The 23,449-nt window shown below is 38.1% G+C and overlaps 1 protein-coding gene across 3 annotated transcripts in view; it reads right to left on the bottom strand.

The window, feature by feature from the left end:
* Nucleotides 1-7,141: 7,141 nt before the first annotated feature.
* LOC135217868 (mothers against decapentaplegic homolog 4-like) overlaps nt 7,142-23,449 on the bottom strand; it is a 106,087-nt gene continuing 89,779 nt past the window's right edge. For all 3 annotated transcript variants that reach the window (XM_064253890.1, XM_064253889.1, XM_064253891.1), the window contains 8 exons: nt 15,929-16,028; nt 15,620-15,709; nt 14,277-14,660; nt 13,966-14,069; nt 13,445-13,581; nt 12,686-12,854; nt 11,315-11,447; nt 7,142-10,482 (listed from right to left, as the gene is read on the bottom strand). In XM_064253890.1, the coding sequence (XP_064109960.1) occupies nt 10,268-10,482; nt 11,315-11,447; nt 12,686-12,854; nt 13,445-13,581; nt 13,966-14,069; nt 14,277-14,660; nt 15,620-15,709; nt 15,929-16,028 (1,332 nt within the window). In that variant the 3' untranslated portion in view covers nt 7,142-10,267. The remainder of the gene's footprint in view (nt 10,483-11,314; nt 11,448-12,685; nt 12,855-13,444; nt 13,582-13,965; nt 14,070-14,276; nt 14,661-15,619; nt 15,710-15,928; nt 16,029-23,449) is intronic.

Genomic DNA, 23,449 nt, shown 5'->3' on the forward strand with positions numbered 1-23,449 from the left:
GAATGTTGCTCTAGATGCAACCCAGTCTGGCTCTAGGTATAGCTCAATATTGCTCTAGATGCACCTCAATATTGCTCTACGTACACCCCAATGTTATTCCAATACAGCTCGATGGTAGGTACTCTAGATACAGATCAATATTGCTCTAGATACTACATCTCAATGTTGCTCTAGATACATATGTGAATGCTGCTCTAGATACAGCTCAATGGTAGTACTCCAGATACGGATCAATATTACTCTAGATAAACGTAAATATTGCTCTAGATACAACCCAATGTTGTTCTAGATACAGATACAGCCCAATGTTGCTCTAGATACATATATGAATGTTGCTGCAGATACAACTGAAAGAGAGAGAGAGAGCACCTGGCAAGTATCAGCAAGAAAATACTTCCATAATCGAAAAAATGAGAAACAAGAGAGAGAGAGAGAGAGGAGAGAGAGAGAGAGAGAGAGAGAGAGAGAGAGCAGCCAGTAGACTGAGATTCCTTTCTGAGCCTTTTTTCCCCGGTTTTAAATCATTTTGTTGTTCTAGATACATAGATACACCCCAATGTTGATCTAGATACATATGTAAATGTTGCTGTGGATACAACTGAAAGAGAGAGAGAGAGAGAGAGAGAGAGAGAGAGAGAGAGAGAGAGAGCAGCCAGTTTGTCTTCCATCTCTTAGACTGAGATTCCTTTCTGAGCGTTTTTTTTTTTTTCCTCGTTTAAAATCATCTTCTTCTTCCTTTTCCTAATCTGATGCCTAGGACAGAAGAACTGTGGTTCTCTTCTCGTTAGTCAACAAAAAATCTTAGAGAGGAAAAATATTAGACCGACGTCAAACTTGGAGCGAAGGAAAAAAATAGTATCGAGCCTGATCAATAATTAACGAATGACCAAGGCGATCATTTTTGCAAATGCGCTGCCCGATAATAATCGAGCTTTGTTTACCGTCTGACATTTATGAATGTTTGATCACGTGTCACTCTTTGCAACAGCTCGTCGATATGTTTGCTCGTCCTTTTGTCTTTTTTTTTTTTCTCGTAGTTGCATGGTGGCTCGTGAATTGATGAATACATTTTCTTATTAATATATTTCTTGCTTATTTTCGAAATGTGGCCTTGTTCTTGTTAACATCATTAGTTCTTTGTTTGACTTGGTTTCACTGATACGCAGGAGGATCTGTTGAACTTAGTCTATACTGTAGTACTACACAGATACGAGCGAGACAGTAATATAATATATAACTAAGCTCCAAACGAAACCATAAATTGTAAAAGACGTCGTAGACAAATTTAAGTAGCTACACTTCAGACGCTCCCACCAACACTCTCTCTCTCTCTCTCTCTCTCTCTCCTTCAGTCTTGACTGTTATACTAGAGGTGGCTGGTAGTCTCTCTCTCTCTCTCTCTCTCTCTCTCTCTCTCTCTCTCTCTCTCTCTGTGGTCTTGTAAAACCACCTGAAGTTTGAGGAAAACAATTTTGTCCAAACGTTTATGTAAATATGTAGAATCAAATAGTCACTGTTTACAAGATATGTATGCAAATGTAATAAACTAAATGTAAATACCCCTTATAATTCCATTCTGCTCCATGTTGAGAACAGCTACATTTTATAAAACAATTAAATTTTAGAAATGCAAATGGTCTGAAAAAAAACTTTGCAATAAAGAAGAAGTTCAGAAATAAAACTCGCCAGATAAGTTTTAAATGAATTACAAGCACGACTCTTTTCTCCTCCATGTGTCATTTTGTTGCCATTTCAGAGGACACAGTCTCACCAAAAATCTGTCTGTACTCTTGAGTCACTTGGCTAAATGTCAGCCGTCGATTTGAAATGACTCGAAGCCCATTTCCTTTTGTTTATTCCATTTCCATGCTGTCTACATTCCTGCCTTTAATACACTTACAAATGCACACACTGATACATATATAAATGGCATTTCGTTGGGTATAAATTAAGCATAGTTATTCATGTGTTTTAATTATTTCACAGTATATTATCATCTGTTAATCCATATACAGATTTTGAATTCTATAGCCATTGGAATTGGAATATAGAATTTAGGGCAAAGGCCAAGTGCTCAGACCGGTGAGGTCATTCAGCGCTGGAAGGGAAACCTTGAGTTTGTTTGTACGATTTTTACGTTGCATGGAACCAGTGGTTATTCAGCAACAGGAATGCCCAAGATTCGAACTCGCAGCCACCGAGGTGGCAGGCCATTACCAAAGGTTTTAAAGGTGTAGCAAGAGGAAATCTTCATAGGAAACATGTTAAGAGAGGGTGGTGAGCGAGATAGAAGAAAGAGAATATGAAAGGAGGTACAGCAAAAAGAATGAAAGAGTTAAAGGTAGGGGTATAACCTTCAGTACTAATGCCTACAGTGCACTGAGGTGCACTGATGGTATTAACACCTTTCAGGGTGTAGCTAATATATTTGGGTAGTTTATTTTGAAGTCTCATGTAGAATATCCTACTTGCTGTCTTTCTGGTGAATGACAAGTCTTAATTAATTCTGCTAATGTATCAGACCCGGGTCCTATGATTCAAAGCATTCCAGAAAGGAAGTTCATAAGTTCTTCTAGAGCTCAATGAGAAAAGGTTAATGAAAAGATGAAGAGTGTTCCATTTCTTTTATTACAGGGTTCATAAAATACAGCTCAAGACTCAACACTCAAAAAGAGACGACCACCTCACTGTGATTTGTCGTTGAGAGAATTTTGTGGATCGGAAAAAAAAAAAAATGAATATCATTTTGTCCTCTCAGCCAGAATTACAACCAATCTTCAATTCGAACAACTTTGGCTGATTCAAAAAATGCTCATTTAACATTTCTTCTAAATCTGAACTACTATAGTTTACAAGAATAACTATTACTATCCAAAGTAAGTTTTGTAAAAATCAATTTCCCATCAATTTTTGTTTTGTTTAAAAATATAGTTGACCCAACATCTCCAGTACTTTGTCAAAGGAAAAGAACCTCGGGACGAAATAAATAGAAACGTACAAAAAACTATTCCCAGCATCTACGCAAAAAGGCAACCAGAAAAGCACCAAACTGAGTCTAGAATCAGTTCACTTCGAGAAAATCTAGGCTGAGGCTGTAATCGCGAGGTCCACCCTTGTGACTACTTGTAATCGATGTCTTGTTCGAGATCTGGAAAAATGGATTTGATACCTGCTTCGAACACTTGACGGATTATTGAGTTGGAATATGATTATTAAGCTGAATCATGTCTTGTCTAAAAAGGCAAAGGAAAATCGGTGTCAACTCCCACCTACAATTCCCTGATTGACTGCAAGGCAAATTAGCTGAAGCCAGACCCACTAACATGGACGTTAACTGCAAACTATGGACAGACGATGACTGTAATACAGTGCTAAAGTCAAAACAAAACATGATGAGCAGTGGTTCAAATTATTTCATTAATAATGAATTTCTTTTCATTTTCAGTACAGACAGCCTCTGGTTTGTAATAATTTCTTTTCATTAAAAATCACTACTGCATTCTCCAAGTTCATTTTATAAAATCTTATTTATTTCTACATAAACACAAAAGTTTAAGTACAATATCCACTCTCTCCAACAGCTGGCAGCACTAAGGTAAATTAATCAAAAGTTTCAAATTCACCTTTACAGCGAGATGCTGTTGAAGGGATCTTTAGCAAACTACAACCTATTGTGTCTGGAGTTCCATAGGGTAGTGTCCTGGTACTGTTATTTTTAGTGTACAAGTGATACGGTTGTTGGCCTGGAAAACAAGACAGTTCAGTATGCTAATGAATGAACCTTTCTATAGAACAAGAAATTGAAGAAAATTATGGAAAAACATCATATTTACTTGTATACAGTATTCCCCACAAAAAAATAACTTTGCTTCTACTGGAAGAACATTAAGGAAGTAGTCCTTATGACCAGATCACCAAAATTTGTTTATTTCTAAAGGCACCTCAATACCATTCCTTGAACTAAATTTTAAGCTTAAAATTTTCACACCACTGGCAAGAGCTCAACAAATCAACAAATAACTTCTCTCAATTCCAAGAGCAAAAGGAAAGTAGTCACTCTCATGGTCACTAAATCGATATCTATTTGTAATATCAATATTGGAATAAACAATGTTTTTACAATAAAACTATCAACACCTACAACTGTTGGGCATTATGTCAAAAAGAACACATGAAAGGAGAGAGTGGAGATGTCTAATTTCAAATCTAGCCTTGCACATGGAAAAGCAATTGTTAAAATATTTGCAATGCAGGTGATATTCACTTTATATTATTTAACAATGAATTCTATATTCTTATTTAAAGAAATCTGTCAGCAGATTAATAAAAATAACATTTTTTTTATATTTAATTAAGTTTTCCTTAATTATGGCTATGGTATTTTACTTTTCAAATTATTTAAAAGTGTTATCAACCGTTTGGTCTGTGGCCATAAAAACAAGCACTGTGATGTACATGCAAAAGAATTATTAAAATGACAGAACCCTTTTGATAGAGGTTGGATCCATCATTGTTTCTGCTTTTCTATTTCAGAACTCTGCACATGGAATTCTTATACGTATACATACATTATCCATAACTACTACCATATTAAACTTATGGATAGTTTACATGGCTCCAAAGTGCCAAGATAGTATGCATTCTCCAACTAGTGAGTGATCCTGACTGAATATGACATTCTTACTTAGGAAGATGCAATTCAGTGTTTTGTTCAATTTAGACTGTTGTTTTGATAAATGAATAGATAACAAAGCAGCACTAAACAATTTTTTTAACAAGATTAAAACACAATTGGTCAATGAATAAACTGATCAATATTACTCTCAACTGGTGGGCAAAATAGCATCCCTAATATTATGGTAGGTTGCAGGTAGTTTAACAAAAGCAAAAAGAAGCATGACCTTGGCAAGGCAGAGTTCACCTAAGGCGTACTATCAACCAAGGTTAGTTATCCAGATCATGCATTTAATATTTCCATAACTGGATCAATTTTGTGCTGTAAGATACGCATTTGTAATTTCTCGTGTCTTCCTTTCGTGTATTTTAAATCTTCCAGATATTTCCTCTATATTACAAGGATGTGATTATGGTTGATACAAATTAATTACTGATCACTTACTTGCAAGTCTTTCTTGCTGTCTTTGAAGTACTGAAAATATCAAGTCTAATCTTCCTTAGTGTAAAAGTAGATTGTGTATACCACTGGGTCCATGAGAATGCACACAAAGATGGCTTAGCAAATTCACCCGTACGAAATTCAAACTCTGTCCCAGATCCCTTTCCTTCAAAAAATACTCAAGACGTGGGTCAACCAGGCACAATTGTGACACCAATAATATAACTACTGTACAATGATGAGGTACTACTTAACAAATCTTATCTGTCTAATTTCCAGCACAATAATTTCTGTGGCATGGTAAACAATTCAACCAAATTTGACTCAAGAGATTTTTTATGCCATTTCCTAAAAAAAAACTTTGGAAAATAACACCAACGGTTACAAAATATGCAGGTGTAAAATAAAAATAAATAAACAATCGGGTTCATACTAGCCTACCTAAGTTCCAGATTATCTAAGAGACACTTAACAAAACAGTACAAAAGCATTGATAACATGAAACACTATTTTAAGATGTTATACTCTATCATTACTGCTGTAATGTTACTTCCTTCCTTATGAGACCCAATTCCAAATTGAAATCAAAAGAGTAGTAGAACATTGATTTTTCATAGCAGGTCAACAAATTTCTATCACAACAACAGCCTGAGAGCGCTTTGTGACACGCTAAGCCATTTGTTTCAAAAGACCATAAATCTAATAGACATACTCCACTTAGAACTAAGATATTCGTTTCCTTTAATTCAAAATGTCTCCAAAACAACTACGTACCAGTCCATCATCATATGGCATGAACAGCAACAATACCGGTGAAGGGTTATTCACACTGGCCTTTATACATTCTGAATATCGGAAAATATTTTTTACCCACTGCCTTAAAAGTTTTCAATACTTTATCACAAAACACTTCCAGAAGGTCTCACTCAGACCATAAGCATTCCTATTTATTGAATTAAACTTTAGTTACACATTCCCCCCCAACCCCTAGAAGGGCATGAATCCTTGTAATATTGACTTTAATAAGACCAGACTGATCAACACTGGCCTTGAGACACACCCACATGTTTTGGATCCACATGAACATATGACAGCCAAAATCATGATTTAACAGAACCTCTTCTGTTACCTTCAAGGACTTCAGAGTTTGGAATTGAGTCAAGCCATAAAGAAAGCTTAAAATCCTCTCCACCCATTGAGTGGTCGGAATATTTCTACTTAAGTTCAGCGAGGGCAGAAGTTATCAGATGAGCAAAGTTTCTTCAATAAATAACCTTAAAATGTGTGCGTCTGTTTACTTTGGGTTAACTAATCCTTCTTAAGGATGCATTTTAAAACCATGGCACATCCTCTGCCAATTCTAAATAAAACACCAAAACTACTAATCCAGTATCAAGTAAGAAAATATAACTTATGGCACAATAACATCCATAATAACAATTAAGTAGATAAAAAACAAAAGCAATCTGCTTTACAATTCATAAATATGACCTCAAACGCAAGTATAATACTGGGACTATCCATACCTCTGCTCAAGGTGTGACTACACTCAGCCTTCCTCCACATTCACACACTGAAAGCAGCTTCTCAGTGAATTCAAACATGACGAAAAAATACGAATCAACAAAACAGAAACTGAATTCATTAACCTCCAAACTAATTCACATTTAAATCTACTTGTAGAAATGTTTCAAAAGTTTCACTGATAATTTGATAATCACAGCCTTATTGAAGCTGGCCACATTATGATCTTCAGTCACTACTTATGAGATTAACAATTCCTTGAATTTGCGAACTTAACCACAGGCTTTCTGAAAACAACTCAATAATTTAGTCAAGCTCTACAATGTTAGAGAAATGAGAAAAGTCTAACATTTATAAATTCCATCTCGAAACAGTATACATCTACGCCATCCAACCGCAGATGCAAAAATAGAAGAGACGTCAGCAAGAAATATTGATAACTGCTTTGTCACAGAGAGAGAGAGAGAGAGAGAGAGAGAAGAGAGAGAGAGAGACGAGAGAGAGAGAGAGAAGGAGAGAGAGAGAGAGAGAGAGAGAGAGAGAGAGAGAGAGAGAGAAATTGTTAAAAGATGCTTATAAAGGAAAGTAGCATTTATCCACTACAAAATTTGCTCATTCATCAGAAGTGACATACATTCCAAAATTGACTGAACTGTACATAATGATAAACAGCCTCTAGAAAATGAGGTAAAAAACATTATTAATCACTTTAGTGTCTCTGATGACATAGTGAAAAAATTTAAATCGTTACACATCCTTACTTATTTCAAATATGGTCACGATACTTACCTGACCATCAAAATAAAATTTCTAAGTAGATTCTGACAGGTACAAAATGACAATCTCGTTATATACTTTAGGAAGCGAAATTGGGCTGTAAATACATTTACACCTAAGAGGAAATACAATGGAATGTAAATTAAGCCCAACCTCCACAATTTTGTCTAAAAAGAGTGAAATGAAATTCTACCAATAAATTTCTTTTTTCAATTCCTAAAAATTTATCTCAAATAATAACTATGGACAAAAATGTACAGTGACTGGAAAATCATACCATACTGTATATATTTACATATTTATATATGAAATCTCCCAAAAGCAAAAAATATCTGTGATGTATTCTTTGACACTTATTAAAATACAGGCTTACTTACCATTGTAAGAAACTATCTCATCAGTACTTGTAAAAAATAAAATCAAAATTTGATCTTCATTGTTTTAAAATGACATCATTGAAACCAAACCAGAAAGTCCTCATCCTTCCCAGCACACTGTGTCATAGAGACAGGAGATTAAATGGTCATAATACATTACAAAATTCAATAAATACCAACTGCAGTGTCCTGAATCTGATATAAAGGGAAAAAAATAAATAATAATAATAATAATAATAATGATGATAATAATAATAATAAAGCCATGTTTGAGCCCTAAATAGCATCAGTCCTTCCACCTCACAGAACATCATTTCCAAACCTGTCGAGGTCCGCAGCTTTGTGGCCCCTACATGCCACATTGAGACTCCGTTACTCCACAACAGTCTTCGTTTCTCTGCTAAGGTATGATCAAGATGTCTCGCATCGCAGAGAGACTTCAAGAGTGCACGATATTAAAAGAAAAGCAATAAACTGAATTATTATTGCTTTGAGGACGGTCAATACTTTTTTATATTTTAGCAATAATTCAAAAATATTAGAAAAGGACGTATTCGTGGTTGCTGTGATTTTTCCTGGAAGATCTAAGACACCAAAATAACTCAAGAAGTTTGATTTACACTCATTTCTATTACAGAATTGCAGATTAAATTCCCATGTACAACTATTTTCCAAGACTTACTAATACTGTACACGACCACAGCGCAGGAACTGTAAATTTTGTAAAATTAAAAGTTAAGTTGAATATCAAAACGATTAATAACAAAAACCAATGTTTTAAATAAGCAGCGTCAGTTCATTCAGTTTCAGATTTAAGAGATGAGCGAGATTATCAGTATCATTAGGTCAAAAAAGTATCCTCTCTAGTGAAAGCAACAGGGACAAATTATGTCAACAGCTACTATTTTTAACTAATAAAAAACTATTAATGCAATTCTTCCTGTGTCGTCCCAAGACAAGACTTTTCCATAGAGATCTATGAGAAAATAAGTAAAGGTAATAGGAACAGATCAACTGTTGCAATTTCATACTTTTTAAAGCATTAATGGCTTTCAACCTGCAATGACATACGTACTTGTGACCAATTTGAGCATGATGTGAAAAAGTGTTACCGCAGAAATAAATCTACTATGCAAACATATTGTCCACTCATAAAATGCTTTCTCACTAAGGCCCAAAAAAGAATCTGCTTATACAGAAGACAAAACTAAAACTGCAATGAATGGCACTAAATGCAACACACTATGTTTGTTCACTGAGTGTAAATGGAAGTTTTACATAAACAGGGTATCTCAAAAAAGAATGATAATTCAGGAATAAAAATCAATTTTACCAAAAACTGCGATTGTAAATTATACTAAAAATAAATATGTAAGGCATTAGTTGATCAAACATACATGTACATTACAAGCAATGAAAAGATTGAAGTATACATACTTCTTAGTGAAGCTATTTAATAAATATAACAAATTTCAGTGTCTTCCCAAGAAAAAGCAACAGCAACCACGAATTAACACATACTATTTCCTTCACAGCACTTCAACAGATTCTGACAACAAAAAACTCCCTTCAGTCTGGCAAACCAGCTGTATTTAGGGGCAACCTTACCAGCATGTTTTCAATTCATTCAACCCAAAACAATCATTTATGTATAAAAAATCTAGAAAATATCCCTCTCCAATGTTCAATGCATTGCTGTATACTGTATTACAATAACATAGAAATGATTAACTAAAGGTTATGGTAACTATGGGTACTATAGGGATGGAGTTTCCTCAGTTGCAACAAATTCACAGCTCCTTCTCGCATACATGATGAATTTCGAGTGACGTGAGTTTCAGTCGCATCACGCACTCCCGTTTGACTTCAGCATGCCTCTTTCTGAATCGTACAAAAATGAAATCTTACCAAGAAATAGAGAGCGAAAAAATTTTATGAAAAACTGACACACTGGGCACCAGTTTCAGCACTTGTCTTATATGCAATACAACAAATTTGTTTTGAACTTCCTTAACCTGGTATCTGTAGGCATACGAAACAATAATTCAATATTCAAAATACCTTTGATTCAACATGGACTGATCTCATGCGAAAATTCATTCGTCAAAACACAAGTTTTGTGACGCCAATCACGAAGGTCTGAAAATTTCACGACCTCACTACCGCGCAATTCATCAAGTTTTTTTCTCAAGAATTGATATATAAAATCACAGATGAAACAACACACACTCTTCTCATGCTCACCTCAAACCTTACCTTGGGCAATGTGTTTTGTAGCGAAAGAATGTCTGTCAACTTTACATATGTTTAGTTCCCCTAAAGTGTGCTTATACGTATGAGATTGGTGTGCATATGTCTGCCTTTTGGGACAAAAACATCATGGAGCATTTACGGATCAACAGAACCCTAGAGTGCATATTCCGTCCCAAGCAAGTAGGGTAAGATGACCCTTCATGAGCAATAACACAAAGCCTCATTCTAGTGGCCGGGGGCCATCAAGGGGGATCGTATGTAGAACTTCGTCAAGGAGCTGAAGAGCTCGATGTAGATGGACCTCAATCCAGCACGGCGTCTCCTTGATAGATTGTCGTGGGTAGTCTGGACCCCAGCCCTTGACAAAACTCAGGCGCAAAATGCACAGCCTTCTTAGGTCATCCACTCCAATTCCAGCTGCAGCAGACAGGTTACCTGAAAATGATAAGTTTTTTTTTATATCAAACTTACAGTCAGTGCAAAGAGCCAAAGTTGGGTTAAGAACAAATCCAGCATATTCACCATACAAGAAGAGAGACAAAACTTGTGGAGCTACAAGGTGTTCTTATACAGTACCAGCAAAATTAAATATCTACAACAAATATTGCTAAGCCCATAAGTGATCAATGTGCTAAACCATTATATGTTCAGTCTAATTTTACATATGGTCACAATCAAATACTGTAAGCTTTAAGCTTTCTTTGTATATATCTATCTATGGCAGGCCCAAAAGTAACCTGCCCGTCAAATTTTAAACATCAACAATTTAAAATGTTTTACTGGCAATTTTTGGATTTGAGGCATAGAAACATTGCTTGCTATGGAATGGAATATACAATTTTGGCCAAAGGCCAAGTCCTGGGACCTATGAGGTCAATTCAGCACTGACAGGAAAAACTGAGAGTAGAAAAGTTTAAAAGATGTAACAGGAGGAAAACCTCAAAGTTGCACTATGAAGTCATTGTTAGGAGAAGGTGGAAAGTAAGATGGAAGAAAGCGAACACGAACAGAAGCATACAGTGAAAAGAATGAGATGGGTTGCAGCTGGGGGCTGAAAGGATGCTGCAAAGAACCTCAAACAATAGCTTACAGGGAACCACTTGAGGTGCACTGACAGCACAAACCTTCCCCCTCCCCCACAAGACTGCCCAGGGGTTTCTGCATACTTCAGCTTACAGCACTAACACCCTACAGGGATTCTTGCTACAGACCTTAAAACACAAGTTTCTACAATTAATGGTAGCAAAAGCATATAACTAACACTAACCTGCAGATATTCCCCCAACAGCTGCCGGACTCTGAATCTGACCAGCAACTGCAGCTGCTTGTGCAGCAGCTGCCGCCTGTGCCGTGGCTGCTTGCGTCTGCATCTGGTGATGACACTGTCGAAGATCGAAGACCTGAAAATCATAAGAAGAGGTCATTCATATTCATTACCAAAAATGTTTCTTCTTCTCAGAGGATACTGATATATGAATGTACTAGCTTTTGTTGTCCCCAATACTGCCATGGGGTTACAACCACAACTTACAAAACCTTAACCAAAAATTGAACACATTGTTAAATTCCTTCTTTTACACTTTCACCATAAAAATTCATATAGGAAACCATCTTTGCATAACATTGAAATAACTCTTAAGCAAAAAAGATCAAATCAATTCATAGGTTCCAAAAATGTATTCTCTTATGGGTTCATTCCTCCTGAAGATGAAGGGAAATTGTTAACAAAACACAACTGCATAGCACTTTTTCCCTTCCTGGATGTTTGTATGCCCAACTACACAATTAACATATATATAAAAAAAAAAAAAAAAACTGACGGGTGTAAGTTCAGGAAACAAACAAGTTTTCAATTTCCAACCTCTTGGACTACTACTGGAGAAACTCTGGTAACTATTTGTGCCAGCAGTGATTTGGTGACAATCTAAGCATACTCCTTACTTCACCAAAAGAGCGCTCGTAACAAACACCACACAGACTGAAATGTACGTTTCTCCAACAGTTAACGCTACGTATTACCCCAAACCCAATACTGTAAGTTATTCGTTAATTAAACCGTGGAGAAAATTATGAGAATTCTTATGGAAATTACTTCTACCTGACCAGCAACACAAAGATACCTTAACAATATTTCATATCTAACTCATCAATCTTTCATTTCCTTAGTGCTATATAAAATTGATGAAAGTGACTTGAAATGAACCTTAATTTGTATGGAATGGAATGGAATAAAAAAATTTAGGCCAAAGGCTAAGCATTGGAACATATGTGACTTTTCAACACATAACGGGAAAATTGAGAGTAAAAGGGTTTTAAAAGTGTAACAGGACATACACCATGCACCTGCACTGTGAAATAATGTTATAAGAGGGCAGGTAAGTAAGATGGAAGAAAGGGAATATGAACATAGATACAGTAAAAGGGACGAAAGGGCTTGCAGCTAGGGGTTAAAGGACACTGCAGTGCACCTTATGCAATGCCTGCAGTGCACTACTTGAGGTGCAATGGTGGCAATACCACCCTACGAGGTGTACTAACAAGATTTTATGAAGACAGAAAGTAGCAGGACTGCGTAAGATAATTCAAACTATGCAAAGAAAAGAAAGCTTCACAAGTAAACAAGATGTCGAAAACTAACCTTAATACAAGCAGATGGATAGATCTTGTGCACTGCATCACCTGGTGAGCGGCCGGCTTCACGATCAAGGTAGTAACTTTGAACGAAGACACTGTGGTCACTCAGACATCGCAACCAAACGTCTCCTTCCCCTCGTAAATCCAGCTGAACACCTTTACCTATGTGAAGTCTGGATAAAGAAAGATCTGGTTTTAATGGTGTATACCTCTAGTAAGGTATACCACAAAAAACATTTGGCAATCTAGAATTACTAGCATTTCTGCTTAAGTAAAAACAGTGTAGTATAGTTATTTTTATTTTTTTAGAAATATCCTATTCATTAAACTGCATGTAATCACTAAGCTACATGTTATATAAACATTCCAATTGAACACTGTTTTTAAATAAGACATGGGAATCTTATTACAAGATGCAGTCCATCTTAGTGGCTGTTGGTGTTGCAAGTACAATTTTATGGAGTAAATGAGAACGCAAACATCCTGAAGATATGTTTGGAAAGAGACTCGATTGTTTAGAATACTGAACAAGATTTCCAAAGAAAAATATTCTGACAGCACTTTGGAAAGTGACGAGGAAATGTAAAATCAGGTGTCAGTACAGTGCAAAAGGAAAAGTAGTAGAGTTGTTGGTATTATTATACCAGATCACTGAAATAAGCTGGCAAGGAAGGGGAGATATGTGGTTGATGTACATGCTGTGCAATCATTTTCCTCTCTTTTTATAGCAAACCTACTGCAGAGAACACCTGAATCATGTTACCTTGCTCGATCACTCTGCTCTGTCCTGTGAACATTGCTTAGAGCTCCCAAGCAAAACCGATTTCCACCAGATGGGTCCACATAACCATCAACTGTGACAGCTGGACAACTAGAAGGAACCTTGAAAGTTTCACCCACCTGAAATAATAACAAAATTTAAGATAAATTCATCAAAACACATCTTTTAAATAAACATTTTATCATTTTTATATTGTATATACAAGCCCCTCATTGTCATACAAAAGTTGTTTTGTTTGACTAACAAACCCACCTTTTACTTTAGCCCTAATCACAAGTTGGAGGAAGGATCGAACTACTACCAAGTTAGTTGGCTAAAGTGAAAGGTTTGAGAAATATTTCTAAAGGCTACAATCTTGGCTAAAATGAAAGGTTTGAGAAATATTTCTAAAGGCTACGATCATGGCTAAAATGAAAGGTTTAAGAAATGTTTCTCTAAACTACGATCTAAATCTGACTAAAACTTTGACATGATATAACACCAAGTTCTGAATCAATACTTACTTGAGTGTCTAGCTCAAAATAAGCTATTGAACACCAAAATTCAGGCCCAGGTTGCGTAGACAAAGGTGCCATGTGGACATCCTGCATCATCTGTTGCTGATCCCCTGTTGACAAAATATTAAGATTTGAAACACTAATCAATTTTAATAACACTAAGCTTCCTTTACCCTCTAGGGATAATTGGATATTTTCCTTACTTCTAGTATTCATACTGGGCACTCAAGGCTAGGATGCATTACCTGAATAATAAAATATTTAACAAAATATACAGACCTCACCCTACTTGAGACACAATTGACAACTATACTCACAATAAGCATGGTTCTGACGATCGTTCATCATGTTTGGAGTATACGATAAGGTATTCTGCCCACTCCAGTTTGCCTGAGAAGACATGGAATGGGAAGTGACGGAGTGTTGGGGAACCTGCGGAGGTGAGGCAGCGACGTACTGACTGGTGGCCTGTCCTGCCTGGACCCCTGGAGTTGGAGTGCCTCCCACAGTCGTCATGACCGTGAAGCCGTTCTGTTGCTGTGGCTGTTGAGGCTGTGACTGCGGTTGCTGCGGCTGAGGCTGAGTCTGCTGCTGTGGCGCCTGCTGCTGTAAAGTCTGGTGCTGCGGTGGAGCAGGTTGTGGGGAAGTTTGTGGAGGCTGTTGAGTCGGTTGCATGTGTGGTGATAACTGACTCATGTTGCCTGTTGTCAAAAGATGAAAACACCAAAATTTACTGAACATCTGTTGCCTGTCAAAAATTATCATCAAAGCTGCCTAAAGCATCTAGTGTCTCTTCAGCTACTTTTTTCACTGAGAGCGAGAGACAAGTAGATTCTATATATTTACATTGTTTGAAATAAAATCTTTTCCTTAAATCTACGAAAATGTTTTTATGAGAGAGGAGAGGAGAGAGAGAGAGAGAGAGACGAGAGAGAGAGAGAGAGAGAGAGAGAGAGAGAGAGAGAGAGAGAGAGAGAGAATGCTTGTAATATTACCACAAAGAAAAATTTCCTCTCCAGAAACAAGACTCCAACAAAACGTTGAAGCAATCAGTATATGCATACTAATTATTGTTACTTTAATAATTGGCTCCAATAATTAGATCTTGAAGATAGAGCTATATCTGCATTTACCTGCACCAGTATTTTTTTTTTTTTTCAGAGAAGGGTAAGCTCACTGTCCTTAACTTCTCACTGTAGTTTCAGTAGTTTTTTTTTATTTTTATCTTCTAGTTACTTCCTAACTTATGGGTAATATCTCTCTGGCACCAGTGATCTGTCTCATTGCTAAACTGACTGTTGTATTTTTATTCACTTTGAGAGACCATTATTTGTTTTTATTTTTGATTATGTAACTAAAAGCCTAAACATCATTTCAACTACCATAATACTTCTTTGACTTAGACAAAGCCGAGTCTGGAGAGATTCGAGACAACAATGTAACCACATATATGACAGAAGGACATAGAGCTGTTCAAGTGCTAAGGTCATAATAATAAAATTACAGTGGGGCCAGTTTCTAAAGCTTGGCTGATAAGATTTCCCAGGGCATTTCTAAAAAATTAACTATACATCTGAATTAAAACTAATCTAATCTAAAGCCTTAAAATTTAAAGAAACTTAACAAAAACAACAGGACCTGACAAAATAAACATACTTACTTGACACGTTGTCAGTAAAGAACTGTTGTGAACTAGGGGTAGATGGTGTTGGAGACTGAAGACCTTGCGAAATATGACTTGATGTACTGCCTATAAAATTGCAAATTGTAGTATTACTATAGAAACAACAGGAGAAGTTCTAAAAAGCATGCACCCTCTATACTTTGTGCAACAGGTAACTATGGAGAAACACTGTTAAGGCTAAAACCATTCTACTGTCACAGATTTCAGTCAATATGTAATAAACTGTAAAAGAGGATACCTCACATCTTTTGAGAGCTAAAAAGAACAGACTAAAACGAAATATACCAGTGGGTGAAAGTATAGGAAATGACTGTTGGTGCTGCACAGGATGATGTGGTATAGTTTGCTGAGAAGCGCTCACTACCGTTTGATGAAGACCTCCACCCTAATAAAAGAAAGCATCACATGTTAATAACAATAATCACCTCATTCCACAATAGCTTTTAAACTATCACATGCCCCTAACACCGATTCTCAATAGTCCAGCGTCATACCAACATTCTTGAGAGGGTAGACATACTATAATGAGAATGTCCCATCATATACTTATATATATTCCAACCTTTAATGCTCTCTCCTTCCCATGCTTTACCTCTTTCTAGACTGATTCCAATTATAAAAGAATAAGTGAATGTAAAAAAATAAGAAAACACTTTAATTAAACACCTTTTCCGCTGAGCAAAGTGAGAGACTCTACAGATACTACTGCATTCAAGAGTACTGAACTTATCTAAATGAGACTATCGGCTAAACAAATCACCAAATTACTTTCGCGAGGTGATTCAATTTCATTTTGTCATTGTATATTCTCATTTCTTGACTTACTTATATTTGGAAACCAATCAACTACCAAATTACCATAATACAGGAAACAAAACGAACATCAAAAATACTATATATTTCAAAAAGGCTAGTAAATACATATACAATATCTCAATTCAGGCAAGTACTGTCTATCACTAACCATTACATAAGTCAAATATATGAAAGTTCTCCATGCTAAAATAAATTAGATATGCATCTATCAAAGGGAGACCGCATACTGGTAAAAATAAGCAAGTACTGGTGAATACTTATGCTCATCAAATTCTACAAAATGCAAAGAAAGGATGCAAAAACTGTACTTGGGATGAAACTCACAAAATTAACCAGAGTTGGGATTTATATAATTCAATGTTCCTGAACAAGTTACCTGTACAGTTTATCATACCAATAGAGCGAGCTTGCTCTGCAACATTTGAGTAAGTGGATAATCTAACTTACTACTTACAATAATGGCTATCCAATTGAACACGTTAGATAACTAAAATTATATGGAGCACTACTTTCAAATCATAACACTGTTTATAAAATTTATAAAATGATGCCAGCAGTAACTTGTTTTTCAAGCAATCATTAAAATGGACTGACAATCCACACCTATTCAGTTTCTCCAACAAAGCTTTTTCAATATTACTTATTTGCCTTCTTTCCTGCTATTGCAAGGGTAAAGATGGTCACCAAACGACATTAGTAGCAAAAAGTTCTTTTGGGGAAACGTATTAAAAACAGTTACTGGTTGTTTGGATACCTTCTACAGCAATGTTTCACATGAACCTCAGCTAACCCTCATCAACAAATGAGCATGCAAGTTGATTGGTGTGTATATACGGATAAAATGAATTACAAGTATTCTGGCTAAATTCTAAATAGTTGACCGGGTACCACACGTGTTGGTCACATTTGGTTTTTTTGAAGATATTAAATGCCTCATTAAGACCCTAGTGAAGTCATCTGACAAGAGCTCCAACACAAACTAGGCCCACAATGAATGCCAAGTCCATTATGAAGGAGGTCAGTATTATCCCATGGGCAGATGCTACAAGTGATCAGTGTGAAAGAAACAACAAAAAAAGGGACAACCAATATTCATTACGGACACCAATATTCATTATATCCCAGGGCTGGCATCCTACCAAATTATTTGCAGTACATTCCCCAACTACAAAAGGCTATCATCAAAGTAACCCCTTCTCTCTACACCAACTAAATTTCATAAAAAATATCTGCAATAAATTTCCCAACTATTTATAGATGACTGTACATTCACACCTTTCAACACTTACTGTTTCTGTTTTTGGTTATCTTAAACCTTGCCACAACATGAGCAAATGAAAATAAATAATATTGAAAAGCTTGCAAAAAAGGAATGGATGCGGATTAGTAGTCCTTTTTGGATTAAGGAATAAAATCAATAATACCTATAACTGCACAATTTAAAACACTTCAGCATATTGCAGGGTACCTAATAACATTTTGGTAATCCAATTGGTGCAATATAAGAGTTCCTAAGGTTATGGCATGGCATCAAGACTTATTTGTAGCTCCCACAGAGATATTTGTATTTGTACCAGTATTATGTCTAGTAAAATTTGCTAAAAATGTTAGCTCTTCAAAAGCTAATAATACTCTGAAAATTACCAAGTTCAATTATTTGATAGAAACACAATGTAAATTCCCTGCAAAATATCTAAAATTATGTGAAATCTTAAAAGTCAAGTTCGTGGAAGTTAAGCATCAAGAAAAAGGTAAAATTGCAGTGGTTTTGCATAATTACGATTAGATCCATATAAAAGACTTCCTTCAAAGGCTGAAAATTAAAAAATGAAGGCACTTACAACAACATTCCTCAAAATACTCTGAGGATCAACTGAACCTTGACCTCACTGACTTATGGAGAGGCACCTGTGATACACTAGTTTTCCCACAAAAAGTACAAACACCACTCTACTTGCAAATGAGTTACATTCCAGACAGCTGTTTGTGTTGAATTGTTTAGAAGTTGCCTATTTAAGCACAGTGAACCCCCATATACTCATTGACTCTGGATCCGCAAACTCACGTATTCACGGACTTCTCTCTGGAACATATATCTCCATTATTCGAGGGAAATTCACATATTCATGGTATTTTTCTATGAGAAATATCCACAAACTCAAGGTTTTTAGTATTAGTTTCACTATTAAAAAAAAAAAAAACAGGTATACACGTTTATAGTGGGTTTTTCCTGAGTTGTACCTAACAACATAGGCAGTTTTATGCGTTTTTATTGGGGTTTCAACTATTTGCGGGCTTTAGCTATTCACGTGGGTGTGGTGTGTGTGTGTGTGGGGGGGGCGGTTTCTGGTACGCATTCCCCGCAAAAATGGAGGGAACACTGTACAGTATGATAAAAAGCGATTCAGTACTGTACGTTTTCTGATCTTAAAATACAATAAACTGTACATAAAATCTGAACTTACAGGTGGCAAAGAGGAGCGCTCCAAACACTTTTAATCTGCAATCCTGTTTGCTTCTATCTTTGAATGTTCATCAAGTAGGGTGATGTTTGTACATATTTCATCTAAATGAAGGTAATCCCCAATAATTTATTCTCATAATCTTAGACTGATAATCATCACAACTGATATTTTCTGGCAGCATAGCATGGACTATTCTACATATTTTCTTCTTCCATTCAACCCTTGGAAACAGGATGTACTAATAAATTCTGGTGGTGTATTGAGCTGGCAATGAATTGAACTATTGCAGGAGTTAAATGCAGCCATTTTAACAAATACAGGCAGTCCCTGGTTATCAGCGTGGGTCCCGTTCCAACAGCTTGATGATAGTAAAAAAATCGCTTAGAACCACAAATCAATCGGTGATTTTTGGCTTTTTTCAGCGCCGATAACCAGACTTTGGAGCCAATAATCGGTTAATGGGGCCTCTGTCAGGTGTGTATCAGCACCAATACTCTATTATCGGCGCCGATAACCAGAAATCGCCACATTTCTTTTCGGTGGTAAACTACACCATAAAACCAGATCGCTGATAACTGGGGACTGCCTGTACCACAAAATTCTCTCTGATTCTTCCATTTTTGGTATAAAAACTTGAATTCTGATATTTCAGAAGACCAGTAAGACATAAGCAAAATCTCGGGGTTGTGCAGGCCAGTTCATACGGCAAAACTTCTTAATTAAGCATCATTAAATACTAGCTTCTTTTTCTGTGCGAACAAGATTAATATGACAATTTGTCCAAAATTGCATTTTTCCTAACTATACAAACCAGAGGTCCTTTTACAATAGGAAGGTACTAGCGGCAGCTGGATAGGTCGTAAGCTTTCGAACAAGGGGTTCGGTAGTTAACTGCTTGTCCGACAGGCGCGCGCGCGCGACTGGGAGGTAAACAAATCACTTTTGCTTTTGGCCCAAGCAAAAACTGCAGAGTGAGGGGTGGCATGAGGTGGACTATGTGTAAAAGGACCTCAGGTTTGTATAGTTAGGAAAAATGCAATTTTGGACAAATTGTCATTTGTTCCGACACGGCATACAAACCTTCGGTCCTTTTACAATAGGAAGACTCACTTCTTGGTGGGAGGAATCTGAGTCTTTTGTGAACAGACTGGTGTTCGCCCAACCTTGGAATGCCTCCCTGGTCGTAAGAGCGAGGGAGGGATCCAAGCCTCTGTCCGATTGATCGGGGTGTGCACCGCAGGATCAATGGTCAGACCTCTGGACCGAGTACTAAGAGAGAGGCAAGCGTATCTCTTCGTACCAGCAAACAAGAACAAGTTCCTATTTGCAAGAGGCACATAAAGTTATGGTTTGTCTCTTGTTGACATCCACTTCCCCCCCCTTTGTAGGAGGAAGTGGTGGATATTCGCTCCCATCCCTAGTGAAAGGGATAGGATGGGGCTCTGTCGAGTAGCTCACCGGCATCTCGTCCTTATCCAGCAAGGTGATGACCGTATCCCTCTACCCACAGGTAGAGGGGGAGAAAAAGATATGAAGAGAAGCCAGTCACTCTCTCATTCACATATCTATTCTTACAGTCACACCAGGACTCGATGCTGTTCAGCCTGCTAGGGTCTGGGTTAGCTACACAACGTGTTGAGCAGCCACCACGGGTCCCAAGGAAAACGATCCAAGGACCTGTGGGCAATATCCAAAAGGTAGAAGGAGGTGCCAGTGGTCTGTTGTACCAGACCCCTGCCTTCAGTACCTGCGCCACGGAGAAGTTCTTGTGTAACTCGAGGGAGTGTACTTCTAGGCCATCTTGGTGCTGACGAAGAGTCTTCAACACTCAGCCTGGGATGTCGAGTTTCTTCAGAAAGCGCGGTCGCGCTTTCACAGGACAAAGCAGCATCTCCTTCGCATCGAAGGCGGTGAAGTCCATTAGGGAGGGGATTGTGAAGGACTCTAACCGATCGTCAGGAACCGAAGGGTTCAGAGTCTTCGCTACGAATTCGGTACGAAATCGAGCGTCACGAATCCCCATCCCCTGGATGCTTGACTTCGCAGGAAAACTCATGCAATTACTCAGAGGAAAAGAAGGAATGGTCGTATGACCTATCCCTCTTCTCGACTTCGGTGATGTCCTGTACCCATACTGGTCTATCCGTCTGCAGCGAAGTTGTTTCTTCTCGGTGGTGGATAGGACACCGACACTCAATGGTTGTCGATGGTATGGGTACTGTGACAAGCCGTTAGGACGAAGAAAAGACTGTTATGGAACAACCGAACTAAGTCCACAGCGAAGTTCGTAACAGACTTGGGCGCTCTGACAGCTGCCGACTGACTGCGTTCGGTAGGAGGCAAGTTGTCCAAGCACCCGAGCAAGTCACGTGACCTTCGCCTTAAAAGGGTTATGCCAAGAGATTAAACAAATAATTTGTTCGTCACCGATGCCAGAAGGCAAGGTGATGACTCTCTTAAGGCATGTGCCCAACAGGCGAAAGTCAATTGCCTTCTAGAGACCGAGGGTCCCTGATGGCAAGATATCTCATAGTATAGTTGATTCTCGGCTAAGGAGAAACAACACTATGTGTCGTTGAAGACGAAGGTGTACAGAAAATGCAACCTACGTCTTCACAGCTGAACCGAGAGAAGGATTCTCAGATTCTGAACCTGTGCTACAAAGACTGAAGAACGCTAACCGCTATTCATTGCTGTCCGGTGAGGATCGTAGTTGCAATAAAAGCGGAGCGCTTTTCAGTAATGAAGACAGGGAAATACTGCCTGAAGAACTGCTTCTCATGGGCTGAACATTTGGAAGTAGAGCTGTCAGGTCGGAGAGTAGGCGATGTCTTCTGACATATCTGTTAATTCGGGGCGAGCAATGAATAATTGCACACCTACGAATACGAGATATTTTGAAGACAAACTCAGATGTCTGCAAAAATCATTCGCATTATCGCGGTGCGATGCAGCGGGAGACTAGTACAGACTTATGTTACCGTGCGGTAAACAGAAAGATGAAAGAGTCCAAGAGATATCTCTGTTGAAAATTCTCGCAATGTCGAAGGCGATGAAATCGAGCGTCACAGCAGTAGATGGTCCTTCATTATTGCGAGAATCCCCGTTAATCAGAGACCTAAGTCCATGATTGTTGGGCAGAGATACGGTTCGGTAGTCAATCAAACCAGGGGAGAGAGAGACGTAACCGACCGTGCATCTCCGAGACCTATCGATACTGAGCCGCTATCAGGCAGTTCAATACGTAGTAGCTCTCGGTGACTCGTCATCCTGAGTTGCCAGGTAATCCATTATTCCACGAAGGAATGCGTTCGGCTAGAACCATCGAGCATAAAGAATACGCTCGAGCAATTATATTTAAACGAAACGGATTTCGGTAAATACAAAAAGCTGATTTGGTGTTGTCATGACAATACCGAGTATCTAAAATCGAAACTGATAACTGCTGGGAGGTTGCAGGCAACCCCGAGTTGCAGTTCAATTAAGATACAATTCGTCTCGGTCACAAACCGTAGAGTTAACTACGGTATGCGCCTACCCCCCCGGACAATTCAACTGTTAAAAGAATCATGTCGCGAGGGTAATATACGTAGTATATTTGTAGGTTCTGTACCACGACCTCCATCCTAAATTCTTTTCCTCTCGAGGAATGAGAATAAGGATTGGAGATCGACCGCCTTCGTTCTCTAGTCAAGAGAGTGAAGGAGAAGTCTTTCCCAAAGGAAAGCTTCAATGGTGAACAGAATACCGAAGACGATAGTTCAAGCCAAACTGGAAGTTCCGTCCGTTCTTCTCTATTCCAGGTTAATCGCCTACTGTGTACTCTTTCTTTCAGCAGCAGTCTTCTTCCAAATGCTAGAAATTACAGGAATTCGAGCATAAGCGAGGTTCCCGATTATCGTGTAACAATTATCGGGGATTCTCGCTCACTTTGGACCGTGGTCTCGCCTAAGTGTTTGGAGATCGTAAAAAACTCGAACACTCTGAGTGCGCTAGAAATTCCGTAGAATTCTAAGCACTCTGCGAACCCCCCACCGAATTCGTCAAACGATATCGGCTGGTGATCCTCCCGATTCCCGTAGAAATCGAGAAAGGGGCAGGATCCCTCCTCAACGACCGGGCTTACGTCAGGTAGGACCCGAAGGTCCCCCCGGTAGCGCAGCCCCTAACGTGGGATCTTACAGAGAAATATCTGTAGGATCCTCCCCTTTCCCTCGTAGCCGTAAGGAGAGAGGGAATGGGGGAGGAATTGGATACTGGCTCGCTTTCCCAGCGGAACTAGCAGTTGGAGAAGAAAAGGAGCAGCCATCGCCTTACGGCGATGGCCTCTCAGAGCCTGGGAAAACGTATCGTCAGGAGAAAACGTTTTTCCCCGAGGAGGGTTACGAACTCATACTGTAGGTAAGGGTCTGCCGCCACTGTGAACGTCGTCTGGGTGGGGCTGATCGACACCTGACAGGAGAGAGCCGATACCGTCCTCCGACTCATTCCAGTCCTCGTCGAGGTCAAAACCTCAGGAGGACGT

Source organism: Macrobrachium nipponense, chromosome 9 (assembly GCF_015104395.2).
Source record: "Macrobrachium nipponense isolate FS-2020 chromosome 9, ASM1510439v2, whole genome shotgun sequence".
Lineage (NCBI taxonomy): Eukaryota > Metazoa > Arthropoda > Malacostraca > Decapoda > Palaemonidae > Macrobrachium > Macrobrachium nipponense.